The following is a 25,580-nucleotide window of genomic DNA, read 5'->3' as shown; positions in this document are numbered from 1 at the left end:
GATACTTGAGAATCCTTTTACTGGTTTCAGGCAAGTGGAAACTTTTTTGAAGCCTGTTTAGAGAAAAGAGAGAACACCAGAGGAGGAGTTCACTTGTTAACAAAATTATAGCGTCTTTAAATTCATTACAGTGATTGAAAATATATGTGCAGTGAAAACAGTTGAAAGTTGGTTATGTCGCATTTAACTAAAACTTGAGGCGTTTTAAGCAGAAAGTGCAACTTACACAGATTCGACGACTGTAATGGAAATAAAGTTGAGCCGGTGAAAGTGGCCTGTTGCGTCGCCTGTTTTCTGAAATGATCTGAGATCTGTCTGCAGGTCTGGGAAGCACAAATGCCCCCCTGGAGGAGGGATGTTGTTTTTGTAAGCGAAACGCCCGTCATTCAAAATCCAAGCCAATGAGGCTGCGCGCAACCGTGAAACTGTACACTGCAAGAAATATCTGCAACAACAAACATCGCTGCGGCGGCTGCACTCAAAATCCCACATGTAACTTGATTAGGACATCCTGCCCAAGCAGTGAACACACCAACTGTTCTCCCCGTGAATTGGCGACATTCTATCGTCTTTTCAAAGTTTAAGCTACTGATCTGCTTTGAGAAGATTTCCATCATAAAGTGAAAATAAAGCAAAGTTCTTGAATCCATGTTGCATTTTTCTTCATTTCCTTTTAGGAAAAAAAACAAACAAAAACCTCCAGAAGATTCAACAGTCTGTGAGACAAAACGCTTCAACTGTCAAGACGAACATTTTTTCCAGTGTTCCCCGGCTGGCACAGTAGGAGGGATGAAGCGGGGGATGGGGGGTGGCGTTGGGGCTAGAGGGGAGGGGGGTTAGTCACGGAGAGCATGGCAGCAGGAGCCAGAGCGTTGCCGACTTGGTTTGCTTCTACCAGATCCATAACACCGCTTCTCGTGCGCACTCGGTTACGTGGCGGAGCCGCTCACCAGGGGACATCCGACCCTTAGATTGTGTGCGTTTACGACTGGCGGAGAGGTTTGTTTCACTGCATGCGTTGCTGTTCGGCAGGACCGGAGTGTTCGGGAAACTACGGGTTCAGCTGCAGCTGAAGCTGCCGGTTTGAGTCTTGTTGGTGATCCGCAGCGGACAGGAGGAGAGATCCTAGAGAAAGACGGACGGCACGAAGACTGTGTCTCTGCTCTTTTCATTTCTGCACCGAGGGACATTTATTGTCTTTTACATTGTTTCCCTGCAGCGTTGCCTCCTCTTTGAAACATTCACTGCGAGTTGGAGAAACTGTTCGTTGCGCGGAGCGGAGTTGAGCCGACGGAAGACTGTTCGTGGCTTCAGCAGAAATATTGAGAGGTTCTTTATCTTGAAGTCGATCTGTTATTTTATAAAAGTGAATGAGGAGTTCAGTGCAGAGGAAATGAACTGACTGTTCATATTCGCAGACTGAACTTGCTGCTTTAAAAGAAGACAAAGACATTGAAGGTTTAATTCTGTTAAAGGAGAGAATAAAAAGCGCGAAGTGGGCTGTCATCCCTGGTCATCACATCATTTCAGCACCACGTTCATCAGAACATTTTAACCCGAACCAGGAGGGACTTCACATCAAATTTTCTTCATCGGAGTTCCAGAGCAAATATGCTGCAGGTGGAAATGATCTTCTTCCTCATCCTCATCATTGGGATGTGTGTGTACGGCCAGGACCCGGCTTCCAAGGTGGTGTCCGACCGATACGCCGTCTTCTGGAACCGAACCAACCCCAAGTAAGTAACCCGCACACCCGCTTTCCCGTAGGGACGCACCGGCATACAGAAGCTCCCTGCGCCCGCATGAGGCGGCTCACTACAGCCTTGACGTTGCCCGCTCGCAGCTGCTCTCTGACCGGTTTGCAGCAGTTGGTTGACTTAATGCTCTGTATATTCCTGTCGGTGCACTCGGTGCTCCGTTTGTAGACTTACAAGTGCTTAAATTAATCAAAGTAATCCACTTTAGGAAGCAAAACACAACATTTGATACTTTCAGTTTAAAAGCTAATCTGTTATTACACCAATTTGTAACAATGCATATCATGATAAAACATTTGCTTTGAATTACCTTCATCATTAAGGCTTCTTCTGCAAACACAAGGTTGACAAATTGACTCCTGTTTCACACCTTGCTGCAGCCTTCTATTTTTTGACCCCATGGATGGATTTACAGTTTAAATGTCCTTCATATCTGAATCGTCTTTGTCCACTGTGCACATTTAACAGCATAAATCTCAGCGGAACACGAGGACGTTTTCACACAGACTGTCCGCTAATACGCATCGTTACGCGCTATTACACATCAGTGCTCACTGTTTGCTCCACATTGAGTTTGAAAATTAAATACAGAAGTGTTAACAAGTGCTGTTAGAAATGTAATACGGGGAGCTGTGCCTGCTGCTTTCACTGCTTTAATATAATGCTGAGTCAATCTGCTGTCATTGATTAGAAATGACAGAACGGTGTTTGTGCCAAACTGAGACTCATCCTGTGAGAGTTTGTAGATATTCTGTGTCCTCTTCTGGTTTATGTGGTTGATTATTAATTCGGCTGTTAGAGTAACACACTGCTTTGCTCTGAAAGTGATGCTCATTTTTAAGTTGTTGTGTTGATTGACAGTTACAAACTTTCCTTCCTGATTAGTTTTTGCCAACAACTTTTGGATATGAGCTCAGATGCCTGTTTGGATACTAATGTGACATTTCTCCTGCTAAACGTCCTCCTGTGTGTGCCTGGGCACCTCCCCTGGTGACTCAGTGCCTCACTCTTGGCACTTGAGCACATAGTGATATAATGAGTGTGTGTCACTTTGTTTCAGTCGGACAGGAATATTTTCTCTTCGCTCTTGTATTAGCAGGCTGCACTTTCGGCATGAGTCAAAGTTTGTCCTTTTACATCGACATTTGCTCAGCGACAAGAAACTGGTTTGTTGGGCGTCATAGTCAAAACACACATCAAGGGTGCTGTGGGTCTTTGTAATGGTGACCCGGAGGCAAAGTGTGTTCAGAGAGTTTGGAATAGAGGAGCTGAACTGAAAGGATGTTGATGATACAAATGCAAATGTGATGGGGACATCAAAGACAGCCGATGGAGTTCCTGTTCTGCTAACAGAAAGATATCTGAGTCTGATAAGCGCTTTCTGTCCCACTCCCTGACTGCAGGTTGTTTTTTTTTTTTCCCTCTTGGCCTTCAAGCAGTTCCCAGTTCCCAAGTCTGGTTTCTTGGTTGCCATGCTCCCCCGTCCAAGTGTCCCCTCCGCCCTCTCTGCCCCCCTCCCGGCCCACGCTGGGGCAGACAATAAGGGGGTACACAGGGGTATTTCAGCAGCGGCCAAGGCACAGCGTGGGGCTCAGTCTTGTGAGATATCCACACATGCTGAGGTCACACACTCGGTAGTAACCAGGCAAGTTGTGGGTTAAGCAGCACAGAGGGGACCGTTGTCAGGGTCAAAACCGGGGCAGTACCGCCGGCCATGGGGCCCGATGACGGCCCCGCCACGGCACCCCGCCTGGGCTTTGTCTCGCCAGAATGGAGGCTAAATAAATGAGTAACTCTAAATGAATGTCTCCTTTTCTCATTCATGACTTTAATCTAAACCTGACCCGGGCTGTATAATGTAAGAGAGGACGATGCTTACAGGCTGGGGGCCCCCCCTGACCCGCAGCAGAACCTAACAGTATTCCATACAAGCCCGCCGGGCCCTGGATCCCCGCTGTTTAATGTAACTATGCTCAGTATTGGAGCCCTGGGAACCTGCTGCGGTACAGTCCCAACTTCCAGATGAGCTTTCTTACCCCCCTCTTCTGCCTTCTCTGCTACATATTTGACCAAAGTGGGGAAAAATGGCATCCGGAGCAGCAGTCCATACTCAGCCATTCATGAAATCCCCTACAGGAGCTCTGGAATTGAAATGGGAAGTGAGTCGTGAAAAATGGAAATGCATTGACATTTTCATGTTTTTCTATTGTTCCAAAGGAGCTGAAAGGAGCCTTTTTGTAATTTAGATAAACGTGTGTTCGTGTTTGCGGTGATCTCATCTCAGAGTAAAATTTTATGGCGCTGATGCTTGATGCTGATTAGTCTGAGATGAGCAGGACTTGGAGCGGTGGAGGAGGGATTTACAGCCCTGAGGATGGTTCATCCTCGCCTGGAGTTTGAAAAGCTGCCATAGTGACAGCGAGGAGCTGTGATAGTGTAAGCTACTTAATGAAATTCAAAAAAACTCCAGTATCAGGGAGGCTTGTTCAAAAGAAACTGCTCATATAAAATTGATATAATGACTCCTTGTTGTTTTTGATACCAAATCCTCCAAAAAGAACTAAAGAGACTTCAGATAATTGTGTCATTTTGGTATTTGTCAGTCAGCTGTAATTTGCTTGGTGTCGCGGCTGCAGTAAAATCTTTTGCGTTGTTCTGTCTACGCAGAATCGCTCCATTTGCCTGGGGGTGTTGTGTGTGTGTGTGTCTGTGCGCAAGCTGTGCACATGGCTGCTACGCTTCTTTGGAAAGTGTGGGGATGCTCCTAATCTGGATTTAACCCCCCCCAAAAAATATCAACAATAGCACAGAAATCTGTGAAAAGGATGTAGGTATGTGTGTTGTTTGACTCTTTCTGGTTGTGGTTTCCGATATTGTAATTAAAGAGGGATGCGTAAAGGCTCTACAATTCACTGATCATATCTCCAAAGTATTATTAGCAGTGTCACAAGTTTATAAATCATAAGGACTCGGTTCCACTTTTTTAAACTTTATAAATGGTTGTATACGTTTATATGTTTTTCATAATTCGTCCCCTCAAGTGATCATTTCAACAGTTCAAGGTTGTAAAAAAGGCCAGCAGCACTGGAGACTTGACATATTTAAGTGAAAAGACCCTCAATTACAGAGATACTAACATTTATAATCACAGACACAAAGGCTTATTAGAAAGTGAGAAACTGACAATCAAAGAATCCCCAGAAACACAAGAATTTTAACAAATACATCTGTAGAAGTGTAATTACAAAGCTTGTTGTAGGTTTGGTTTCAGATACGGTGATGAAGAACAACGGCGGCTTCACCGTCACTCTGGTCATACTGACGAGGAACGATGAGGAGGACAAAACAGTTAACAAGTTGTAAATGGTTATTAAATAATAATAATAAAGCATTAATTATTCCTTTATTAACCATCAGTTAACATAGAATATAATTTATAAACTTTTAAAAAGCATGCCGTTAAATGTTGTTAATACACATCATCTTCATTAATCACATACTAATTAAGTATTAGCTGTTGTGTTAGCTATCGATAAAGCCATCAGTTACATACTATCAACACTTCATACAATATGAAAAAAAAGTGAATTTAATGTGCCCTGTAAAACATTTTAAACAGTCAGAGTTACACCTTATAACCTGTATTCGGTAGGCTCTGTAAGAGAGTTTCACCCAGATAAAAACATCCCGATCACAACAATAGATCAAAACCTGTAAAACAAAAGCTGCAGCATTTCCTGGTGGAGAAGCTCATGTAAGAAAAATGAGCCACAGATGTTCCCTGTCAGCTTCGCCGGCTGTGTCAGTAACCAAATGATGGAAGAAAGTGTAAGAGTCGGGTAGTTACTGCTGCTCTGACAAGGAGCTATTAGTGAATTCCCTGCTCACCAGCTATTTAGCTGCTTCATTAAAGCCCACCCGGGTCCATATGGTCCGCACGCAGGCGCTGCCTTTGCCCAAGGTGTTTATTTGTTGCTGATAGGTGGGATCAACGAAGAATCAGGGCCGAGTTCCGTCCCTAATCTCCCTAGCTGTTTGTGTCCTCGACGCCATGGAAACTGATACCCCTCCTCATCGAAGAAGCTCATTGGGTGGGACTAACGACCTGACAGCTGGGGAGAGAGGGATTCCAGCATTCAGGGAGAGCACCGTCACCCCAGGGGTTTCCTTTAATCCCCCGATAATGCCCATCCAAAGCTTCCCACAGCAGATGCAACATATTTCTCCATAAGACAATCAAAGAATCTTTTCACGGGTCTGTTTTCATCTTTGGTAGAAGTATTTACATACAAGACCTCTCTGATGATCCAAATTGTGTTTTTCCCTCAGTCTTTGGACATGCCTGGTTATTTGTGGTGGAAGTAATACCTCAGAAAAACCCTCGTGCATAGCAGAATGACCTCCGCTATTTACTTTTCTTACACTGCTCTCTTTTTAATCTCCACTTAAAGAAACAATACTACATTTTTCACTTGGTGGCGAGCTGATGTTGTGATAGTTTCCCTGTGGCATTGTGAGTTGCCCCATTTGCATTGTTTCCAGTGTTTACCCTCGCTTTCCCCTCTCAGCCTTTTCCCGGCTCCCTGCCGCTCGGTTCCGCTTGGATTAAAAACGGACACAAAAAGGCAACCACGTCCAAATATTGACTGGGTCTCAGGACCGCAGCCCTCTCCCAGCGCCGGCACAGACCGCCTGAAAGGCCGCTATTGTTCCGCTCGTACTCAGCGGCCCGTAGCCGTTTTTTAGCTATGCAGAGACAGAATGAGAGAAGAAGGAGGAGACGGGCGAGGGAGAGGTGGTTGCGGAGAATGTGCACATGTTATTTTAGGTGGGGCAGGGGGATTGTAACAGGAGGGACAACACACTTGTGGGGGTGAGAGAAACTTCCGCAGCAGAGGCCAGAGGCTACAACGGTGTAGCAGTGTCCAGGCCGCGGAGTCCCAGGGTGGGGTCAGAACCAGTGTTTCCACCCTGAGGAAGTGTCAATCTCAAAAGGCATCAAAGAGAGCTGAGTGAATGTGATTTCCTGCACCGGAGGCTTCAGAAGCTATCAATGAGCTGAGCATGAGAGGCATCTTATCTGAGATTTACCTTCTATTTTATTACAAAGTGCAGGAGCATTAGGCCTCCTCGCAGCTCCTCAGCCTCTCAGTGCATGAAATGAAAGAGCGCCACATCTAGGATAGGAAATCTCCCATATTCAGTTACTAATATCATGTCAATTTCCTCCCACTCTGTGTACTTTAATCAGTTGTACCTTACAGAATGTACTTAAGAAGACCAAACCCTCAGGTCAATTAAGCTGAGAGTTTCGGCTTTCTGCAGAGGGGGGGAAGTTGTCCTGTGGAGACACCCGTCAGTCCTCATGCTGTCTACGACCCTGCCTGCAGAGAGAAGCTGCCCTGGCTCTCCCTTTACGCTTTGACTAATAATGCAGGGGCCTTAGGCTTCCAGGGAATGATTGACAGAAACTGGTGACGAGAGATTACTAATAAGTATGACGGGTTTATTGGTTTATAGCAATATTTCTCCCAAGTTGTGACACAGCAGATTAACTGCTTTCACAAGAAACTGTAAATGTATGGTCTTTTGCTAGTACTTTTTAATCATAACAATTTCCATCATTTTCTAGTCTTCTATTATACATTTTTGAGACTTAAAGTCTTGTTTTCCTGAAATATGAACAATAAGGCTGCCAGTGCACCATGGTTACTCCAACCAGGTTCCAAGAGTAGTTAGCTTGTTTCAAGAATTTTCTAGAATCAGTCCAGAAGAAATGTCCTTGAATTTAGAATATTAAACTTAGAAGTGAAAATGCAGTATGATCCTCTCATCTAGTTTCCAATACAAATCAGCTAGAGTCTTTGTATCTTGCAAAAACAAGAATAAGGCAGATTACATCGTTACTATCCATGAAAATACTGTGGCTCTTCATACATAAAATGTTGCTGAGAACAAATTGCTGGTTAGTTCAATCATATTCCAGTCTAATTGTTTTAAGAATTTTCTAAGATTGAGTATCTTGAAAAGAATACAGGATGAATTTAATTTACTTCTCTACAGTAAAGAAAAATCACAGTGAATTTGCACAAGCGAAAAAAATCTGCACAGAGACGCATGTCAACTTGTTTCAATCATTTTCTAAAACTGAGTGTCATTATCTGAAAAAAAGACAGAGTAAGGTAAATAAATGTACAACAATTAAGAAAAAAATGTCACTTGATATTGAAAATGTAACAGTAATAGAAAATATTTGCAGAACAATAACTTCAAACTGTTTTCAATACATCAAGTTGCTAAAGGTTTTTTTTATTTAAATTTTTTGGGGGTGGGAGGGGTGTTACTATTTTTACAAAAACAAGAATACAGCAGCACCAGAAACCTTAAAAAAATGGCTCTTGACCCAAAAATAATTCTTTAGAAATAAATGAAACAACCATATACATAGCCCAATGTAAGTCAACTTTTGTCAGGAATTTTCGAGAATTAAGTGTCAACGTCTTGAAAAAAGTAAATTGCTTCACTAGAATGGATATAATCTTGAATTGGAGCAAAACATCCATCATTTCAGGAATTTTCTAAAACACTGTCAGAAAAAAGGGACGAGAATAAACGCAACACTAGAATCCCTATAAAATAAATATTGTTCTAGAAATATTATGCTTAAAATAAGTGAAAAATCATCTACGACCGTGTGATCCTTTCCTTTATGCTCTACAAATCAACGTGGTCTGATGAACTAATGTTTCGTATCTTGGAAGTAGACAGATTAAGGCATGTCACAGGGGCAGGAGATCATATCTCAACCTTTATTTTAAAAGAAGATGGAACAGTAAGTGGGAAATCAATCCTTAAATCTAAGATCTAATCTAATTTCAGTAACAGCGACAGGTATTGTGAACAGGTTTAAAAAAAAATATTCTGCAGTACCAGATTCTTTCTGTAGTATAAGAATAAAACTTTATTTATGACTCACCAGTAGATAAAATAACTTGATAAGAGCCATTGTGTAAAGATCAGATACTGTGTGAGTTTGGCTTCTTCTGTTTGATATGCGCGGCAGTCAATGTATTAGTGGGGGACTCTTCAGGCTTAATCTCACACAGTCTCACTCCGCTGCACAGAGGTTCACTTTTCTGCCGTTTTAATCTTGGTGGGGCTCTTTCTTGTGTATGCTGTTTAAATGTGAGTGGTGAAATGGCATCCTCTGTGTCTTTGTAGGCACCGGTGAGGGTATTAGCAAAGAGGCTCTAAGGGGCTTAAGAGGTCAGCCTTCCCTTTGTGTGGAGACACAAAACACTTCCTGTGGGACCCTTCACCCCTCTCTGTTCTTCCCTCAGAAAGCCAGGCCCTGCCTGACCATTCACATTAATCAGCCTTAGCTCCTAATGACTGCAGTAAAGCTTCTAAAAAAGTGCTTCCAAAAAGGTCCTAAAGAGCCACTAAGCTGCTAACAGACTGGGCCCGGCTGCTGCTGTTTGCAGGGCATCACAAAGTATCAAAGATAGCCGGGTAGGTGCTCAGCCATCCCAGTGACTACTAAACATTAGTCAAGATGGTTTGTCAAGACCTGCTTGTTGTTTTAAAGGTTTCCTGTGAAACAATTTACAAATGGCAAGTTTAAAAGAAAATCATTTCATGCTCCCGTTTTCCTTGTGCAGAAGCATTATTTCAACCCATTCCCAATACAAGTCCACTGGTTTCATGCATTTTCTCCTGTCGTATGTAGGGCTACAGAACGACGATATTTTTATGGCACAGACCAATTTGGTTCTATCAGATATTAAAAAAAATACCTTGTGATTCGGTGCCAAATTTCAATACCTGAGGAGTAAATGTCATCAGCGACCGTGAGCCATTATGGTTTAACATACATAGGCACTAATCGGGCAGGTAAATTAAATCACTTGGTTTCACCTTAAATAAATCTGAAATTGAAACACCTTATTTTACTTGCTTCTGTTTTTGACCACACCTGTCCCAGTTGTGTGTGCGGCTGTGACTGGAGGCTTCTCTGTGCACAGCTGCCTAGCTAACGTCTAATAACTTTCCTGTGAGGCATTTCGAGTACATTTGTAGAATAGTCGCTAAAACCTGGGTTATATTGTCCAGCTCTAAGCTGCAAAATAATAAATATTTGTATCGTTGTGTAACATCATTTTCTTTTTGTTAAAATTAATTTCATAAAATTGATTGAAGAAGGACTTTTTTGCTTGTTTCTACTGCTGCATTTGTTCTCACTCTACATTGTTTTTTCAGAAAATCTTGAAGCACATTCATTTGTATTGCAAATAGTTTAAGGTTATGTCATTTGACTGGGTATTTTTCCTCTGTGCTTTTATGAGTTACAATCAACAATACGACTTGACAAGAGAAACATTTTTGCAGTGTTGAAGTTAAAGGTGCATTTCACTTTATTTTTTGAGGTAAATTAAATGTCAAAGATGAGTTCATTCATCGAGTTTGAGTGAAAGCTGGAAGACTTCAGAAGCAGATGTTCCAGATCTCTCTTATTTGTAGATTATTTAAGTGAATTAGTCTTTTGTACTAATCACTACGTTTAATTTGCCAAAGTTAAAAGGTTGACTTGTTCGCTGTGATGTCAGCAATTTTATTATGTAAGGTGACAGGAAAGGCTTTGCTGTCTGTTCTGGTTTCAGACAAATGGAGGTAATGAGAAAATTGGCACATCAGAAGGTTCAAATCATACACAGTTACAGCTGAAATGTAAACTGGCTTGAAATGCATACTTGATCAAAAGCAAATGTGATCATTTTGACAGCAGTGGCCAAACCTCCAAGTAAATGTTTCTGGAACTACATTTGGGTCAATGCGGCTTTGGAGGGAGGCCTGAAACAAAAACTGCGTGTTCCTCCTCATTGGGACAATATTCCCTGATGGCTGCTGACTTTTAGCTTTTTGTGTATCTTGGAAGAATTCAGATGAAGCTGATGTGTGAGCGTATTACTTTTCCAGTCAGTTTCATGAATCATGTGTGATTCACAGAGTGATGAAGCCTCTGAGCTACACGTACAGTAGACATTTTTTTCTTTTAGCCACAAAGACAAACCAGAACATCTCTGATGAAGCAAAATATGCCTTTCTGCTGATGGCTAATCGCTTTCCTTTCCCGGGTTCAAATGTCTCATGTAATCACTTGGGTATGAGGGTTTATCTGATGATGGTTGGGAACTGTGATTTTCATACCACAACAGTGAAGGAATTTGAGCTTGTTTTTCTGTTTTCAGTCTCCCGTGGTGAAAAATACTGAAAGGCTGAATGTTATTTATCTGTATGTGAAGAACAAACGATGCTTCGTGAACTTGGTGTGACTTTGCGGGACCTTTCGTGTGGCTCTCTGGCCTGTTGAAACTCAAAGTGTTTCCTCCTGTTGGATTTCAGCGCACTTGGTGCTTTGGGACCAATGAAATATTAAAAAAGCTGTTTGTGATCTCACGATAGATCTGGACAAACCTTCACACGCAACCAGGAGAAATCCAGGTCAGAACCGCCACGACTTTAATGGCGGGGTCGCCATTATGTCGGCTTTTCTTTTTTTTTCCCTCACAAATCCTTTCCTGGCCTGTGCTACTTTGGTGATGAATGACCGTGATTAAATTGTTTTTGGTATTTTATCATCGTACAATTTGAGTTGCAGGGCCATTAATTGAACTCTCAGACTGCCAAGATCTGTATATTTTCCATAAACGTGACTGACTTCTTCTTTTTGCCTTTTTTCTGTGGTGTGTGGCGGAGCGAGGAGCACAGGCAGCCATTTTCCAAATTCGACTCCATTTTGTTTCAGGGAATAAAAGTAGGTTACGAATCCTGGGATGTCACATGAGCAGTTTCTGATCTTTTCTGATCCGACACGCAACTACTGGAAAACACCTCCTCCTTCTGAAGTCTTTTGTGTCTGTTACTGAGCCCTTAAAGTCAGACTTTACTAAAAAAAGGAGCAACAAATCTGTCAGCGAAATTTACAAATTACAAGCTTTAGAGGAAGATACGCTCATTTACAATATTTTGTCAAATTATATATATTTCGGTAACATTTTCTTTCTCCCACTGCAGAGACCTGCAGAACATTTTCTGTTAAATTCTGTTGAAAATGAAAATAACTTTTTCTGATCCGCCAGTTTTTTTTAACCTCTTGCTTGCAGAAAATCTGGATTTTAGAGCTAGAACATTATTTCACAAATGGAAAATGTTGCATTGGCAGAGATAACGCTGATCATCCTACTTAAACATCAATTAGGTGTAGAATTTGAACATTTTTACCTAAATACTATTTCAATTTGATCGTTTAGCATGGAAGGCTGATAAAGGCTGAATGTGGGCCAATGAAGGAGGAGCACAAAATGGTATCGAACAGAAATCCTGCGAGGCACAATGTCTCTGACAAAATTCCTGAACATCAAGCCACTGCAAAACACTTTCTGACCTTGAATCTCGTCAAAAAGACTTGATGTGAGCTATAAAAGTAATCCCAAATAAAACATTTAAAATAGGTAAAGGCATATAACATGTTTTTTCATTTCTTAAGAGCTTCTTGTAATGTGGCAACCAAATAATCTGCTTTACAGACGTGTTTCTTGACCACGCTAACCCAAACCTTCCCTCTGAAAAATAAACACCGAATCTAGATCAGTTACCGTGAAACAAGTTTCATCATCAATAAGCACATTTTGCATGCAACTTTTACTCATCTCGAAATAAGGCTTTATGACTTTGTTGAACTTGCACCTTTTTTCCAATGTCATCTGCCTGATTGACCTACTAACACAACAATGATCGTACAAGCCGTGTTTGTTCTATGCACCATCCGTTGGTGTTTGCCACCGCTGCTGCCCTGTGTGAGTTGGTACCTTGGCGCTCATATCACTGGTCGCAGCAGCAGCACGGTGGGAACACGCAGGCAGACGCTGCGAGCGCTCGTGCTGATGATCCCCTTTTATGTCTTGGCTCCATCAGGGCCCTGAGTTATTCTAGTGCATAATTGATGGAGGAGTTAGAATAGCAGAAGTAATGCGATGAGAGGGTGCAGCCAAGCGGAGCGAGGGATCGCGTGCGTGGAGCTGCAAACATTGCAGGGGACGAGAGGAGGGCATCTGGCGTAACAGGTCCCAGCGCTGAGTCGACACAGAATATTTACCCTCCTCAGCCAATCGCAGCTCTCCTTTTCTGCGCCAATGAGATTTCACCACTTGAGCAGAGTACTACGTTCTCTTGAATCAGAGGAGATTGTTATTAGTCTTTTGCCAGCTGCTATTACCTTCTTTTCTGTAGATTTATATCCTCAAGTTGAATCTGATGTTTTATTAAGATGATTTGCATTTTAGCTGCGATTCCACTTTGACTGGAAAGGAATGCCTGGAAAGGTATTTTCCGTCCCCAGAAGGCTTTCTTTGTCCCCATGGTGCTTTCTTTAGGTTGTCTTTGCGGTATCAGCAGGGACAGGGTGGATATAACACCTAGACGAGCACCTACAAAGAGAAACTAATGGCCCAACTAGCCTGCATTGTCTGTTGAACAAAAGAAACAAGGTCTCAGATAACCTGCCCCGTCCGGCTTCAAAGAGCCCGACGAACTCTGAGGGAAGAAATATAACGCAGAGAAAGAGATATGTCTTGCCCTCTACCTCACTTAATTTCACTTTGTGTTAATGTCATGAAGTTATTAAGCAAAAAGAAAAGTTACACAAAAAATTGATTGAGTGTTGCTAACAAAATAAAAGCAGCTTCACATTCTTTTCTGGAACCAAGAAGATACGTTTAGGGTTAAAAAAAAAAAAAAGGTTACAAGACATTAAAAGTTCAAACATTTATGTGTTAGTATTCTGCCAATATTTTGTATTTAATGCACCATAAACTATCATAAATCTCATTATACTCATATTGAATTGTTCACTGTTGAGTACTAATATTTTTTTTTATAAAAGAAAAAGAAAAAAAAAGAGAATCCTACAGGAAACCTGACAGTAGTGGTGATCACTTCACCCACTTTTCAGAAAAACCTCTTTTAAATGTAGGTACAACCACAAAATACTTAAAACTAATTACTGTACTGTACAGTGAAAAAAAAAAATCACCTCTTTACCAAATTAATTTTTTCTTAAAAAGAAAATGTGGTTTTAGAATGAAATGAACTGGAAAATATGGACATTAATGCAGTTTAATCACCACATTCAAATCAAAGATTCTGTTTAAAAACCTATGTTTCTTGTTTCCTTCACCTTATCTTCTATTACACCGACAATATGACATACTGTGTTTGCTGTGTATCAATTAGTTTCATATTCTTTGTCTTAATGTGCAAAATTGGTCACGGCTAATGGGGATTTATTGCAATTTCACAGGCAGAGAAAGTGTTCTTTAAATTATCCAGCGTAATGAAAACAGTAAGTTGTGCAGAGTTTCGTACGTGGCTCTGCAGACAGTAGCTGGTGTCTGAAGTCGGCTCTGAAACACAGACCTGTCCAGCGGAGCACTTAGAGGCCACTGGACCGGGAGTGTGCCTATTAAGATCATAAAATCCTGCTCATAAAGATGTTTTATTTGTTTCCTGAGTGTGCCGGCTACTTAGGTTTCCATCAGAAGTATTTATGGCTCCGTGCTCATATTTCTGTCTCTGGATGAAGGTGACTATTAAGTTTTAGTGGACTTTTGTAAGTAGCAAAAGCCTGGTCACCAAAAGTTCACTAATTATTTTTTTCTTTTCCTGAATGGATTTTTTTTTCCAACTACAATTTGATGCTTTTGAATTAATATCTCTGTAATGGAGTGTGATTTTTGTATGGTAGGTGTTACAATATGTCCATCACAGAGAAAAACAAATGGAAATAGCTGTTGTTCCAATTTATTGCTGAGTAGTTGCATCAGTGATGTTAAAATCCTCCACAAGTACATTTTTTAATCAATAATCAGATAAACTTTATCTACATCTACATAGACATTGTATTATTATTCATGTCATGCCTTTTACACAATTTGAAAAATGTCCTCGATTCATGAACTGAAAGATATTTTTATGATACTAATGTTTAAAACATTTTTTTTAACTGCAATTTATTTAAAACTATTTCTTAAATTTTTTTCATGAACATAATTTTGGATCAAATGTATTTGGGATTGAAATACAAAACATATATAGTTTATGTTTTGCACAAAATACAGCAATAGATGTATAAAAGTACATGTATTATTTTGCAATAATATGTAACTTGTAATTCTACTACAACTTCACTGCATAATACATCTGCACTTCAACCTAAAAGGAATTAAATCTTGAGATTGTGTTAAAATGTACAGATTTCATATCTGTCTCAATCTCTTTGATAATCAGTGAAGCGTTCCGCTGCCTTGTTTTGAAAATAAATCTGATATTTAAGTCTTATGACTGGTTATTCACCTAAATTAAGGGGGGGAAGTCTTTGAACATTTTCAAAGGCGAGCTGGTATTAGCAGGTTGAACCTCGCTCTAATGCAGCCATGTGTCGTTGCCGCTGGGTTCCACTTCTGTCACTTTCCCTTAGTTTTACTTATTTGAGCCTGTGTGATTTTAGGCTGAAATAAAGGGGAAGAATTGATCGAAAACGAAGAAAAAATAAATGGACTTGATGTGTGGCTGTTGAAGTCCTATGCTCCTTGAGGGTCACATGATCTTTCCAGAAGTAGTGCTGGTGAGGTCTAGACACGCGATACACAGGGGGGTTAGAGAAACACGCCGGCTAAGACGTCACACACATTTACCATCCACCAAGCCACTCCTGTATGGAGGCAGGCCCGTTCTAAATTTTGCCCAGCAACCCAGCAGTGTAGTGGGAGAAGTGGTGCTGTGGTGCAGTACGCCTGTTTGGCACACTTCTTGACTTTTCCAATCAGAAATGATTATTTTCTGATTACTTCAACCTACAGCAAAGATATTTACTATTGTGTGCTGGTATAAAGTTTGTTTCAAGATTGTTAAAATGGTTTTGATGATTATTCCCGCGTAGAATTAAGATTCCAAGAGCAACTCTGGAGGCCAGAGCACAAGCTCAGAGGTCTTTTTTTTACATTTGGTGATATCGCATATTTGTCACTTGGAGCCCAAAAATATTCCAAAATTAGGTTAGATATCCTCCACACTGCAATGAAAATGGATAAATATGCTAATTTGATCCAAGCACCCCCATACCAAAAAACTAAAAAAAAAAAAAAACATGGGTGTGTTCTCTCAGAAAGTCACCAATCAGGATTAACTCATAACCCCTCAGCAGCCAATGAGCCATGGAGCAGCTGTGGTTTCATTGGCCCTTTGAGCAAAGATAACCAAAACTGTGCCAGATACACCAGGGTCGAAATAACCCAGAATTACAGTTGCCTGAAGGGAGAAAAGCTCTTAATGCAGCATGTTGAATTCATGCTGCAGCAGCCTGCTGCTTTCTGGGAGACGTAGACTGAAATGCCAACAACTATCTGTACGGTCTCTATGTACTGTGGCAAGGAAACAGTTGCAGTATAAATGTCAGAAGGTGACACGGAGCTGAGTTTGCGTTCTCTGTTTCATGCACCCTCACTTGCTCATCATCTCTTCCACTGCTCTTCATTTCTGTCTTCTTTTTTTTTTACAATTAAATTTATGACAACTTCAATTGCTGATTAAAATTCTGTTTGAAATTAAACAATAATAATATTGCAACAAACTAATATATAAGAACAATATTTCTTTACCATGGAAACTAATTAAATAACAATTATATATTTATATATATAAAAACTGGTATTGTTAAATGTTATATTGTCCAACACTGTTTATCAACCTCTCGATATTGATTATATTGCCAGATGTCCTAAATTTTGACCCGTAAAGGCACATTTTTACATCAACATTTTTTAATGGGCCAATACAAACGCCTTCTGGTAATCCACAATATAGGATATCATACATTCTAAACACATACTTAGTGTAGTGTTACAAAAAACACGTTAGTTATGATGTTTATAGTGTTAGGATCCCAGTGCGTAGTGCAACTAACTCCAAATTAGGCTCAAAATTACTTTTGGCGTAATCCCAAAATTTGTCACAGTGAATGCAAAAGATCCAAATCTGGTGTAGTGTCCGAAAAGTTAGCTATTTGTGATATGTGCAATCGGCTGTTTGTCATGTTCCCCAAATTTGCAAAGGGGTCGCCAATTTATTATAATTGCTAACAAGGCAATTCCCAAAAGGTGGTCGTGTCCTTGAAAGTAAAAAAAAAAAAATTGCTTTTAGGGTACATACACATTTTCTTGTAGTGATAAAGGAAGATGTTGCACGAATTACCCCAAAATTTGGTGTAGTGTTCCAAAAAAGGCAAAAAAAAATCATATTAGTTATGGTAAAACCAAATTGTGTTGTTATAATCCCAACACGTCACACAGAATCCCAATCCCAATTTTTTGTCATAGAAAACAACAAGATTTTCATTAAGGCCCATAACATTTTTGGTTAATAATGATGAATCGCAACATTTTTTACACCATTACAAAACCCCAAAATTCGGTGTAGTTCATTTGTTTAATTGTTAACATTAAACATATGCGTTAATGGTTTTCTAATCTTTTTTATACTTTGTGTAAAACCAAAGGTCATAGTGCTGACTCCTTCAAAATTGGTTGTTCTTTGCCCAAAACGACATTAATATTGCACCAGGAAATCACAATTAGGACCAAAAATATAATATTTTAAAACTCTTCCTAAACTATTAAATTACAGTTCAATCAACCCTATATCTTTAAAAATGTATTTTAAGAACAATTGAGTGAGAAACAGTTCAGGTCGTCAATACGTTCACAGCCCCCCCGCTGGCTGAGGGGCTCCATCCATCTCCGCTAACCCTGGCGTCCAGATGTTTGTCATCCAGCTGCTGCTGCTCTGCTATCAGATATGAGGATGATTAAACCTTCTCAGACTTCACAGCTTTGTTCTACCCCCTAAAGAAATCCATCTTTTCCCCCGGCTGCTCAGCTGACTCCTCAGCTCTCAGCAAGGATTGACTTGGAGTCACTTCCTCCATGTGTGCAGCAAAGACCCAGTGGACGTTGTCAGTTGAGGTTATCGTAAACCCACCTTTCTCCACTTTTTCACCAATTTGAGTGCTCGATCAGCCTCCAGACGACACGCATGTTTTCACGGCTCATTCAAAATGTGGTCCAGTTTTGAACCAGATCTTCGATTGAATAAATATATTTAAATAAATAAATATCTGAATATCTATCCGGTTTTGATCCTGCACAGAAAAGTTTCAGATGCTGCACAGATGAAAGTCAGGACACTGCTGACTTTAATTAGGTGGTGCACTCTGCGGGTGCAGACACACATTTCGTCTGCTGTGGAAAATGAGTCTGCAGACGTTGGGGAGACGGTGATCGCACACAAACACACAGAACCCATGCGTGTCCGCACACCGAGGCAAACACATGCAGACTTGTGAGCAGGGTGTCATATGTTGATCCTGCAAGTCAGCTGTTTGATCATAATTTGTGATTAATCAGCCATGAGAGCTTTTGAATGAAGTGCAGCTTTTCATGTCAGAATAACTGCAGCCTAATCCGTCTGGCCATTCCCAAATACTTCATAGTTTAGCAGAGCAGATGACACAGAGCGGGGTGGCCGGGTGCCGGTGCTGGTTTATATGGACGTCTCAGGTTTTATTCCCTGTTCTGTCTTGAGCGCCTTAAATTTCTGCTCCACTGATTAGATGTGTATTTTGGGGGGATAATTTATTTTTCCAATAATTTCTCCTTCAAATTTAGACAATTTCATGTCTATATAACCGGAGTAGGTGAGGCGTCTGCACTTTCTTTTTTGAGTCCAAAAACAAAACTGTAAATTATTTCAAATAGGCTGGAGTCTAAAAGCATTTGTTTCATGTAGACAGAGAAAGTGACAACACGGTGTAATAAAAAAAAGTTTAAAAAAGATAGGCTGGTATTTGGAGTGGATAAGAATAGAGTTACTCCACAAACAGATTTCCTATTTGAACCTTTCACTGTTACTTTGAAACTATCATGCAGGGCAGGAAGACTCAGGAAACGCAGCTGATAAACACCAGGTGTGTCGAGTTCGCTGGCATCACTTAACTGTTTTTTAAGATACAACATATGTGGGACTATGTTGCCTCTATGACCTTGATGGTGCTGTTTTCCCTCTCGCACTGCAGCAGTCTAACATGAAACAAATACACTTGCGTGGTGCTAACAGTGCTAACAGTTAGCTCTGGTCAAAGAACGGCCAGTTTGCAATCATAAATGCAACACTGGCTTTAATTGGTGATGTTTGAAAAGCAGAACATTTATTTTCAGCTTGTTTCGCTGACTTTAACTGCAACGTTCTTTTGGCAGAACACATTTTTTTTCTGCCTTTTTTTTTAAAATCTCAACATGAATTTTAAATTATGGCAAAAAAACAGGCTGAAATCTGACTAAACTTCACATTCCTGCCACAAGAAGCATGTTGGGAACTGCTCGCTGTAAGAGGAGAATATTCACTTTGAGTTGTGGTGAGAGGTATTTCACCGAAGCAGTGTGGGTGGAGACGTGCAGTGAGATCCGAGGTGAAATGGAGTCAAATCAGATCCTCTTACATTAGCTGTGTGTATTCTTTCCCTGATTTCCAAGATGCATCTGATTGATTGTGGACTCGCATTTGATACCAGACTGAGCGAGCAGACTGCATCTTCAATGCAAAGATTTAAATAAGATTTGTCTAAGATCTAGGCATTTGCTCAAATCACTGTGTTGTACAAATGCTGGACAGCAGCTCCAGCTTGAGCAGCTTTGATTTTACTTAGACTATATTGCTGCCATAAGTTGCGGGTTCAGCAAAGCCTGCAAAGACATCAGATCCTGCTATGAGAAGGATTTTGCACATGTATATGAAAAAACAATTTCCTCCTAATCTCAAGAGTATCATTGCCATAAAAAAAATAAATCTTAAAATGCATCAAACTCACCCTGCATGCCCTGAGCACACTGTTCCCTCCCCACAAATGTTTCTCCTACTGCCCTTTTGTTCCGCTCCAGAATGGAGTTGACGCGTGTGAAACCGAACGTGATACCAGGGGCCCGAGAGTTCATTATTCGCCGCTGTTCTCACGGGGAGAGTGAAAAATCACTCCTTTGTGCCAAGGAAGAAAGAGCCTTCCTCTGACCTCATGGTTGCGCAGTGTAATGTCAAAAGGCCCAGAGGTTTGTGCGGTGTGGCCACACCCACTCTGTTGTGGAGCCGCCATGGAATCTGACCAGTGTCCCTCGATTCTGAGAGAAAGCTGTGGAAAAAAAAACTGCCTCTTGTAAACAAATGTTTGGATCCCACATCGTACACCACACTAATTGGACCTTGGCTGCTCAAAGTTGTTTTTTTTTTTTTTCTCCTCCGATTCCAAATAGTGCATTTTCTGCATTCTCTGTATACTGTCTACTTCAGACCACACTCACTCTCCAATTATGCTCTTTTCTTTAACAGACATATTGAAGACTTTCCTTCCTGCCAGTATCTCCGTGTTGCAGCTCTGCAGCGGCAGACAAGCCAGAATTGTAGCTGTCTTGACGTCAGCTCAGTTAGGGGTTCTCCTCTGCCCGTCACATCTCTCAGAGTTGACCGACATCAAACACATTTCTGCCTTCATCAAAGTGGCTGCAGAAAGTCGTTTCTTAAGTACAGATCATGCACGGTGATGGATCTGAGGAGGTGCTCTCAGCTATAATCTCAATGCTAACAGATGAGATAATGACCCACAGGAGCCTCCTTTTATACTTGCTGCCTTTCAGGTATTAATTGAAGCTGTGTGGTATGTTTATAAGTGTGTGTATGTGTGTATGAGTGCCAGCAATTCACCCCAAAACACACACAGACAAAAAGATCCTTGTCTTATCAAGGATTTTACACTTTGATATGTACCTGGAAGTTTTGATTGTGTTAAAATAAAAGGCTTTCTTGCTATTCTGGAACTACAACGTTGTTTTTATGCTTGTTTTGATGAAACAATATTTCAGGATTAATTTGATGAATATAATGGATAAAATTGGGATTTTCTTTTCTTTATTTATAAACAGCTTTATCATGTCTAGTCTTAAGGAGGTGCCATTAAAAACAAGAAAAACACACACCGAGATTATTACGTGTTTCAAAGAAAGATTATTCTAGGGGTCAGCAATTGACAAAAATGACAAGAAACTGCTCACACAATACAGATGTTATCAACGCAATACATGGTCCTCATCAGTTATCATCATTCCCATATTTATGCTTAGGAATGGGCGAACTGCTTCTACTATTCGACCACTACTAGCCGCAGTAATTATGACAGGAGCAAATGAGGAGGTTGTAGGTAGTTCGATGGTTCAAAAACTGAAATCTTCCCCGGGAGACTGTTGTTTGTGTCCTGAGTTAACATGAACTTATTTTAGCTTATGTGCATGAATTAGGTAACATATTCAGTTTGCATAACTTCTTTAACTTATGTAACCTATTTAATTCATGTAACATACATCACATTACTTTTGTGAGTACCAAACCACGATCTTTTTGTAAACTTTTTCACAGCATTACATGTTTTTTATTGTTCCTATGATATTAGCATGATAACGATCTACTGCTGCTAACAGCTGCTTACTTCCTGTGTTCTTTGCAACGTTTTTAAGGCTGATATCTGGAAACTTCATCATTTTTTTTTCACATATATTAACAAAAAAAGGTTTACATCGGTGATTAATTAAAACAAAACAAAAAAACTTTATAAGATGGATTGCATTGTCTGCCTTTTTTCTGGAATGCTGACACTTAGTTCCGTCTTCTGTTTTAAGATATTGATCCCCATAATTGAAATGTCTTTTTTGAAATAATAAAATTCTTGTTTTAACTTTAATAGTAATCAACACTTTTAGGCCTTAACACAATGATATGAAAAGAAGATTTTTGGTGCGTTTCCTTTAGTATCTTATTCATGTTTTTAAGCTTCCTTCTGTGTCTTTTTTCAGATATTGATACTTAATTCTCGAAATAAGTAAAACAGTCAGACTCACTTCTTTTGGGGTCCAATGACAATAATCTACTGCTTCCTGTTCAGTTTTGATTTTAAGATACAGACGTTTATTTCTGATATATGTGTTCACTTGTTTTAACAAAACAAAAGTGTAGGGCTCAATAGAATACCTCGACTTGCAAAGATAGTGATGCTTCTGCAGCAGCTGCTAAAACCTTTGAAACATCCAGACAAATCTAGTCCAAACCTGGATCCCGGGCAGTAATGGGGTATTCATCGGGAACCCTGGTAACTGTGTGATATATGATAGTCTGCTTTAATCGCTCATAATTATGACACCACTCAACCAAGCCGGCGCTCCCATGAGGTTGATTTTGGACGCGGCTCCGATGTTCCATCCAGCTCCTCCATCTTTCCATCGGCTCCCTCCTCCCCCAGATTGCACCGCCTTGTTAGCCAGGAATGTGGAAACGGCACATTTCTACTAAACTAAACCTTCATGGGAAAAACGTTGCTTCTTCTGTGGAGGAAGAACTGTTAATGGATTAAGTGGCGGCTGTTTCCCACCGGGCCAAGCCTCGCTCGCACCCCGGTTTATTCAAGCTAGATGACCCCCCCCCCACACACACACACACACACACACACACCCCTCTACATCTGCGTGCAGGCTAATAGGCATGGCTAGCGTAGCTCAGCTTTAGACCCTGGTCCTCCGCCATGAACTTGGCTTTCCTGCCCCTCTTCACCCCATTCATGTCAGCGGGCCCTGGCATTCTTGTTGGGCTTTTTAAGTGTGTTCACTTTGGACAGCGATGAAAGGAGTCGGGGGAACACGGGATCTTAAATCACTTAATGAGGGGAGACAGGCAACGCTTTTGTCCAGCTTGTTCTGGATCTGCGTCCAGCCAAAGGCCTCTAACGGGCTCTGACACCTCGCTCTGCTGCAGACCTAAGTGTGTGTGCGTGTGTGTGTGTGTGTGTGTGTGTGTGTGTGTGTGTGTTGGTGCATCGCCAGCATTGCTTCAGCCTGCTTGGCTTCAGCATCGGCATAATTTTTGTTCTACGTCTGAGTATTTATTCGCAATTCTTCTTCAGCTCGGCATTTTTATTTTGTCTGTTTTGTGTCTTTGGCCAGCAGGAAGCATATTTGTGTGTGTGGTGAGGGTTAAGTGGGAGGCAGAAAGAAGCCGCATCATGTGGCGGTGGTGTCGAGGAAGAGGTCGCTCCCTGAGGGTGTTTGGCCTTGGCCTACAGTTAGCTTGTGCTGACTGAGCCGGCGCATGACGGAAAAACCCAGAGAAGGAAATAAATAAACAAGTGGCAGCGGAGTTTCACATTTTATTGTTTGGTCATCACTTCGGCCTTGGAATTCCTAAAACAGGCCTCTGATGTTCCAAAGAACTAAACACCCAAATATGTCAATGATGGGTGTGAAAGACTGTTCAACATTTTAATGAGCTCCAACAGGGCCGAGACCTGTTCTCAGTTTTATTCCCTTAGTTACAAAAAGTAATGCAAGCCCTGATGATGTTCTAGCAACATAAGCTCAAATCCAAAACCTTGGCTTCACTCCACTGAAGAACGTACTCACATCGATCTCTCCATATTCAGTGATTTATTACTCGAAAATAAGTGGTTCCCAATATTTTTTGGCTTGTGACACCTCATCAAGTTGAATCCAGTTTGTATTAGGTACAGAGTGATTTTCCTTTCTCAGATTAATCATTTTGAATATAATGTTTATAGGCCTGAAGGGGCAAAACTAGCCGTGATTCCCATAAGCGCAGCAAGAAATGAGAAAATCTGGAAGGGAGAAATGTGTTTTCTGGCCCTGTTAATCATGTAGTGACCACTCAGACGTTATGTTGTGACTCCAACTGCTTTAAATAAACGTGTCGATCATGAATTTCTGCTGGCAAAATGATATTTGTCTGAAGTCATTTTTTTACAGCTATATTTTGCAATATTTAGCACAGTACGTAGTGTTTTATGTCTCACTCTCAGTGTACCAGTGCTGCTCTTAGAGCACATGCAGCCCTAAAAGGTTTCACTTTCTAAGTGCTAAACATTCATCAGCATTAACTCTTGACAGTCTAGCTCGTTAGTTCAAACTTTTTTGCGTGTTCACCATGTTGGCAAAACATGCACAAATTAAAATGACAATCCATTTTCATGACGTGGGGGGTACGAATGCGCATTTTTAATAATTCGATTAATCAATATATTTTTGGCCTCGCAGCGCGCCCTACATGGGATCATTCACACATTGTTCCCAGATAGTTTACATCACCCCATGTTGTGTCATCATGTAGATAGAAAAGTAGCCAAAACAAGGTGTTTTAATCTTCTCAGATGTCCTGCTGTGTACTGATCTTCGATACTTTTATGGCACAAAGTGAATTACTCTGATACTATCTGCTTCAAAAAAATGCCTTGTCATTTGGTACCAAATTGCCAATAGGCTAAATCTACACCACACCATGCTGGTTTTAGAACACATGACTTTCCCACAGGAGTAAATCTTATCGGTGTCAGTGACCCATTTATTTCATATATATGTAAGCACTCCTTGGGCAGTCCTCTTGGGGAGATAAAATACATTTTATTACATTAAAACACCTTATTTTACTCTCTTCAAACACATTTTTTGCAACATATCTGTGGAAGTTGTGTGCAGTGAAAGGAGGCTTCTCCGTGTGCGAGCTACAATTGTAGCATCTGGCAAAAGCTTCCACGTTAGGTGCTCAGGAAACATATGTAAATCATAGTATCTAGTAATAGTTTGCTTACGTGTAGGGGACATAACATTTGAATTTAATTGTTTTTATAAAATTGGTTTACATTTTTTTTCAGGAACTGGTATTGAAGTCAATGTACTATCAGTGCTGAAAATCTATGAACGATACCGAGCATAAGCCAGACGCGTAACTACTTGCCCACTGGTTAAACCAGATAGAAACAAACTGAGTGGGATCTTTAACTCCTGTTAAATTAGCAGTTGTATTAAAGGTAACACTGATGGAAACATATGACGCTGGTGAAAACACCCCTGACCACTGTTATTTGTAAGTTACACTACTGTATACTACTGTATGATATCCTATATTGTGGATTACTACTGTTGTACTGTAAGTTTGCAGTGTTTTGATGCATGCTGCTGTTAGTTAACACACATTGACACGTCAGGATACACAACACCAGCACAGACCATTATGTTTCCTGTTTCCTGTCCTGTTCTTCTATGCCGGAGTGTCTTTGCACCAAAAAAAACAAGTTGTCCTTCAGTGGACACTTTAGTCCAAATCAATGTACCGCTGAGGTACAGTCACAGGCAAAGTAGAGCACATTCAATCACGTCATGTCTTTTTGACTACGTCTACAGTCTGTATAATACATTTGCTGTGTCTGATGGGCATCAAGTTATGCCTCTGAAATGACGACACGTGTGAGCGTTGAGTTGTATTTATTTATTTTGGCAACAAGTTTCTTGACATTTCTTCTAGTGAAATAGGCCACTTCTTCTACTTGTACTAATGTATTTCTCACTTGTCCTATGGAAAGAACGCTCGGCATGGTGGGTAACGAGGAGTATGCATTCCACCATTAACTTATGTCAGCGTCGATGAAAGTGTGAGGAATAATATAAATTAATGGCCCTGAAGTAGGAACCAAATGCCAGGAATAATTCACTAAGTGTTACCCCCACCATAATTGTCCCTCACCTTCAATAACAGTTAGTCTTAAGAAATCAACTGATGGTAGGCTCTTACTACATTAAGATTTGGTTCTTGGCGGAGTGTTGGGTCCTGGTATAA

At 40.7% G+C, this 25,580-nt stretch overlaps 1 protein-coding gene across 1 annotated transcript in view; it reads left to right on the top strand.

The window, feature by feature from the left end:
* The first annotated feature begins 859 nt into the window (after nucleotides 1-859).
* Nucleotides 860-25,580, top strand: part of LOC138205217 (ephrin-A5b-like) — an 82,376-nt gene continuing 57,655 nt past the window's right edge. Inside the window, exon 1 of the mRNA XM_069160981.1 lies at nucleotides 860-1,736. Coding sequence (XP_069017082.1) covers nucleotides 1,612-1,736 — 125 coding nt within the window. The 5' untranslated portion in view covers nucleotides 860-1,611. The remainder of the gene's footprint in view (nucleotides 1,737-25,580) is intronic.

The sequence above is a fragment of the Embiotoca jacksoni genome, unplaced genomic scaffold (genome assembly GCF_022577435.1).
Source record: "Embiotoca jacksoni isolate LCO1_2020_lvr unplaced genomic scaffold, fEmbJac1.0.p SCAF_10, whole genome shotgun sequence".
NCBI classification, from domain to species: Eukaryota; Metazoa; Chordata; class Actinopteri; family Embiotocidae; genus Embiotoca; species Embiotoca jacksoni.
Note: the sequence above shows the minus strand (reverse complement) of the source record. Positions and strands in the feature narration are given on the sequence as shown.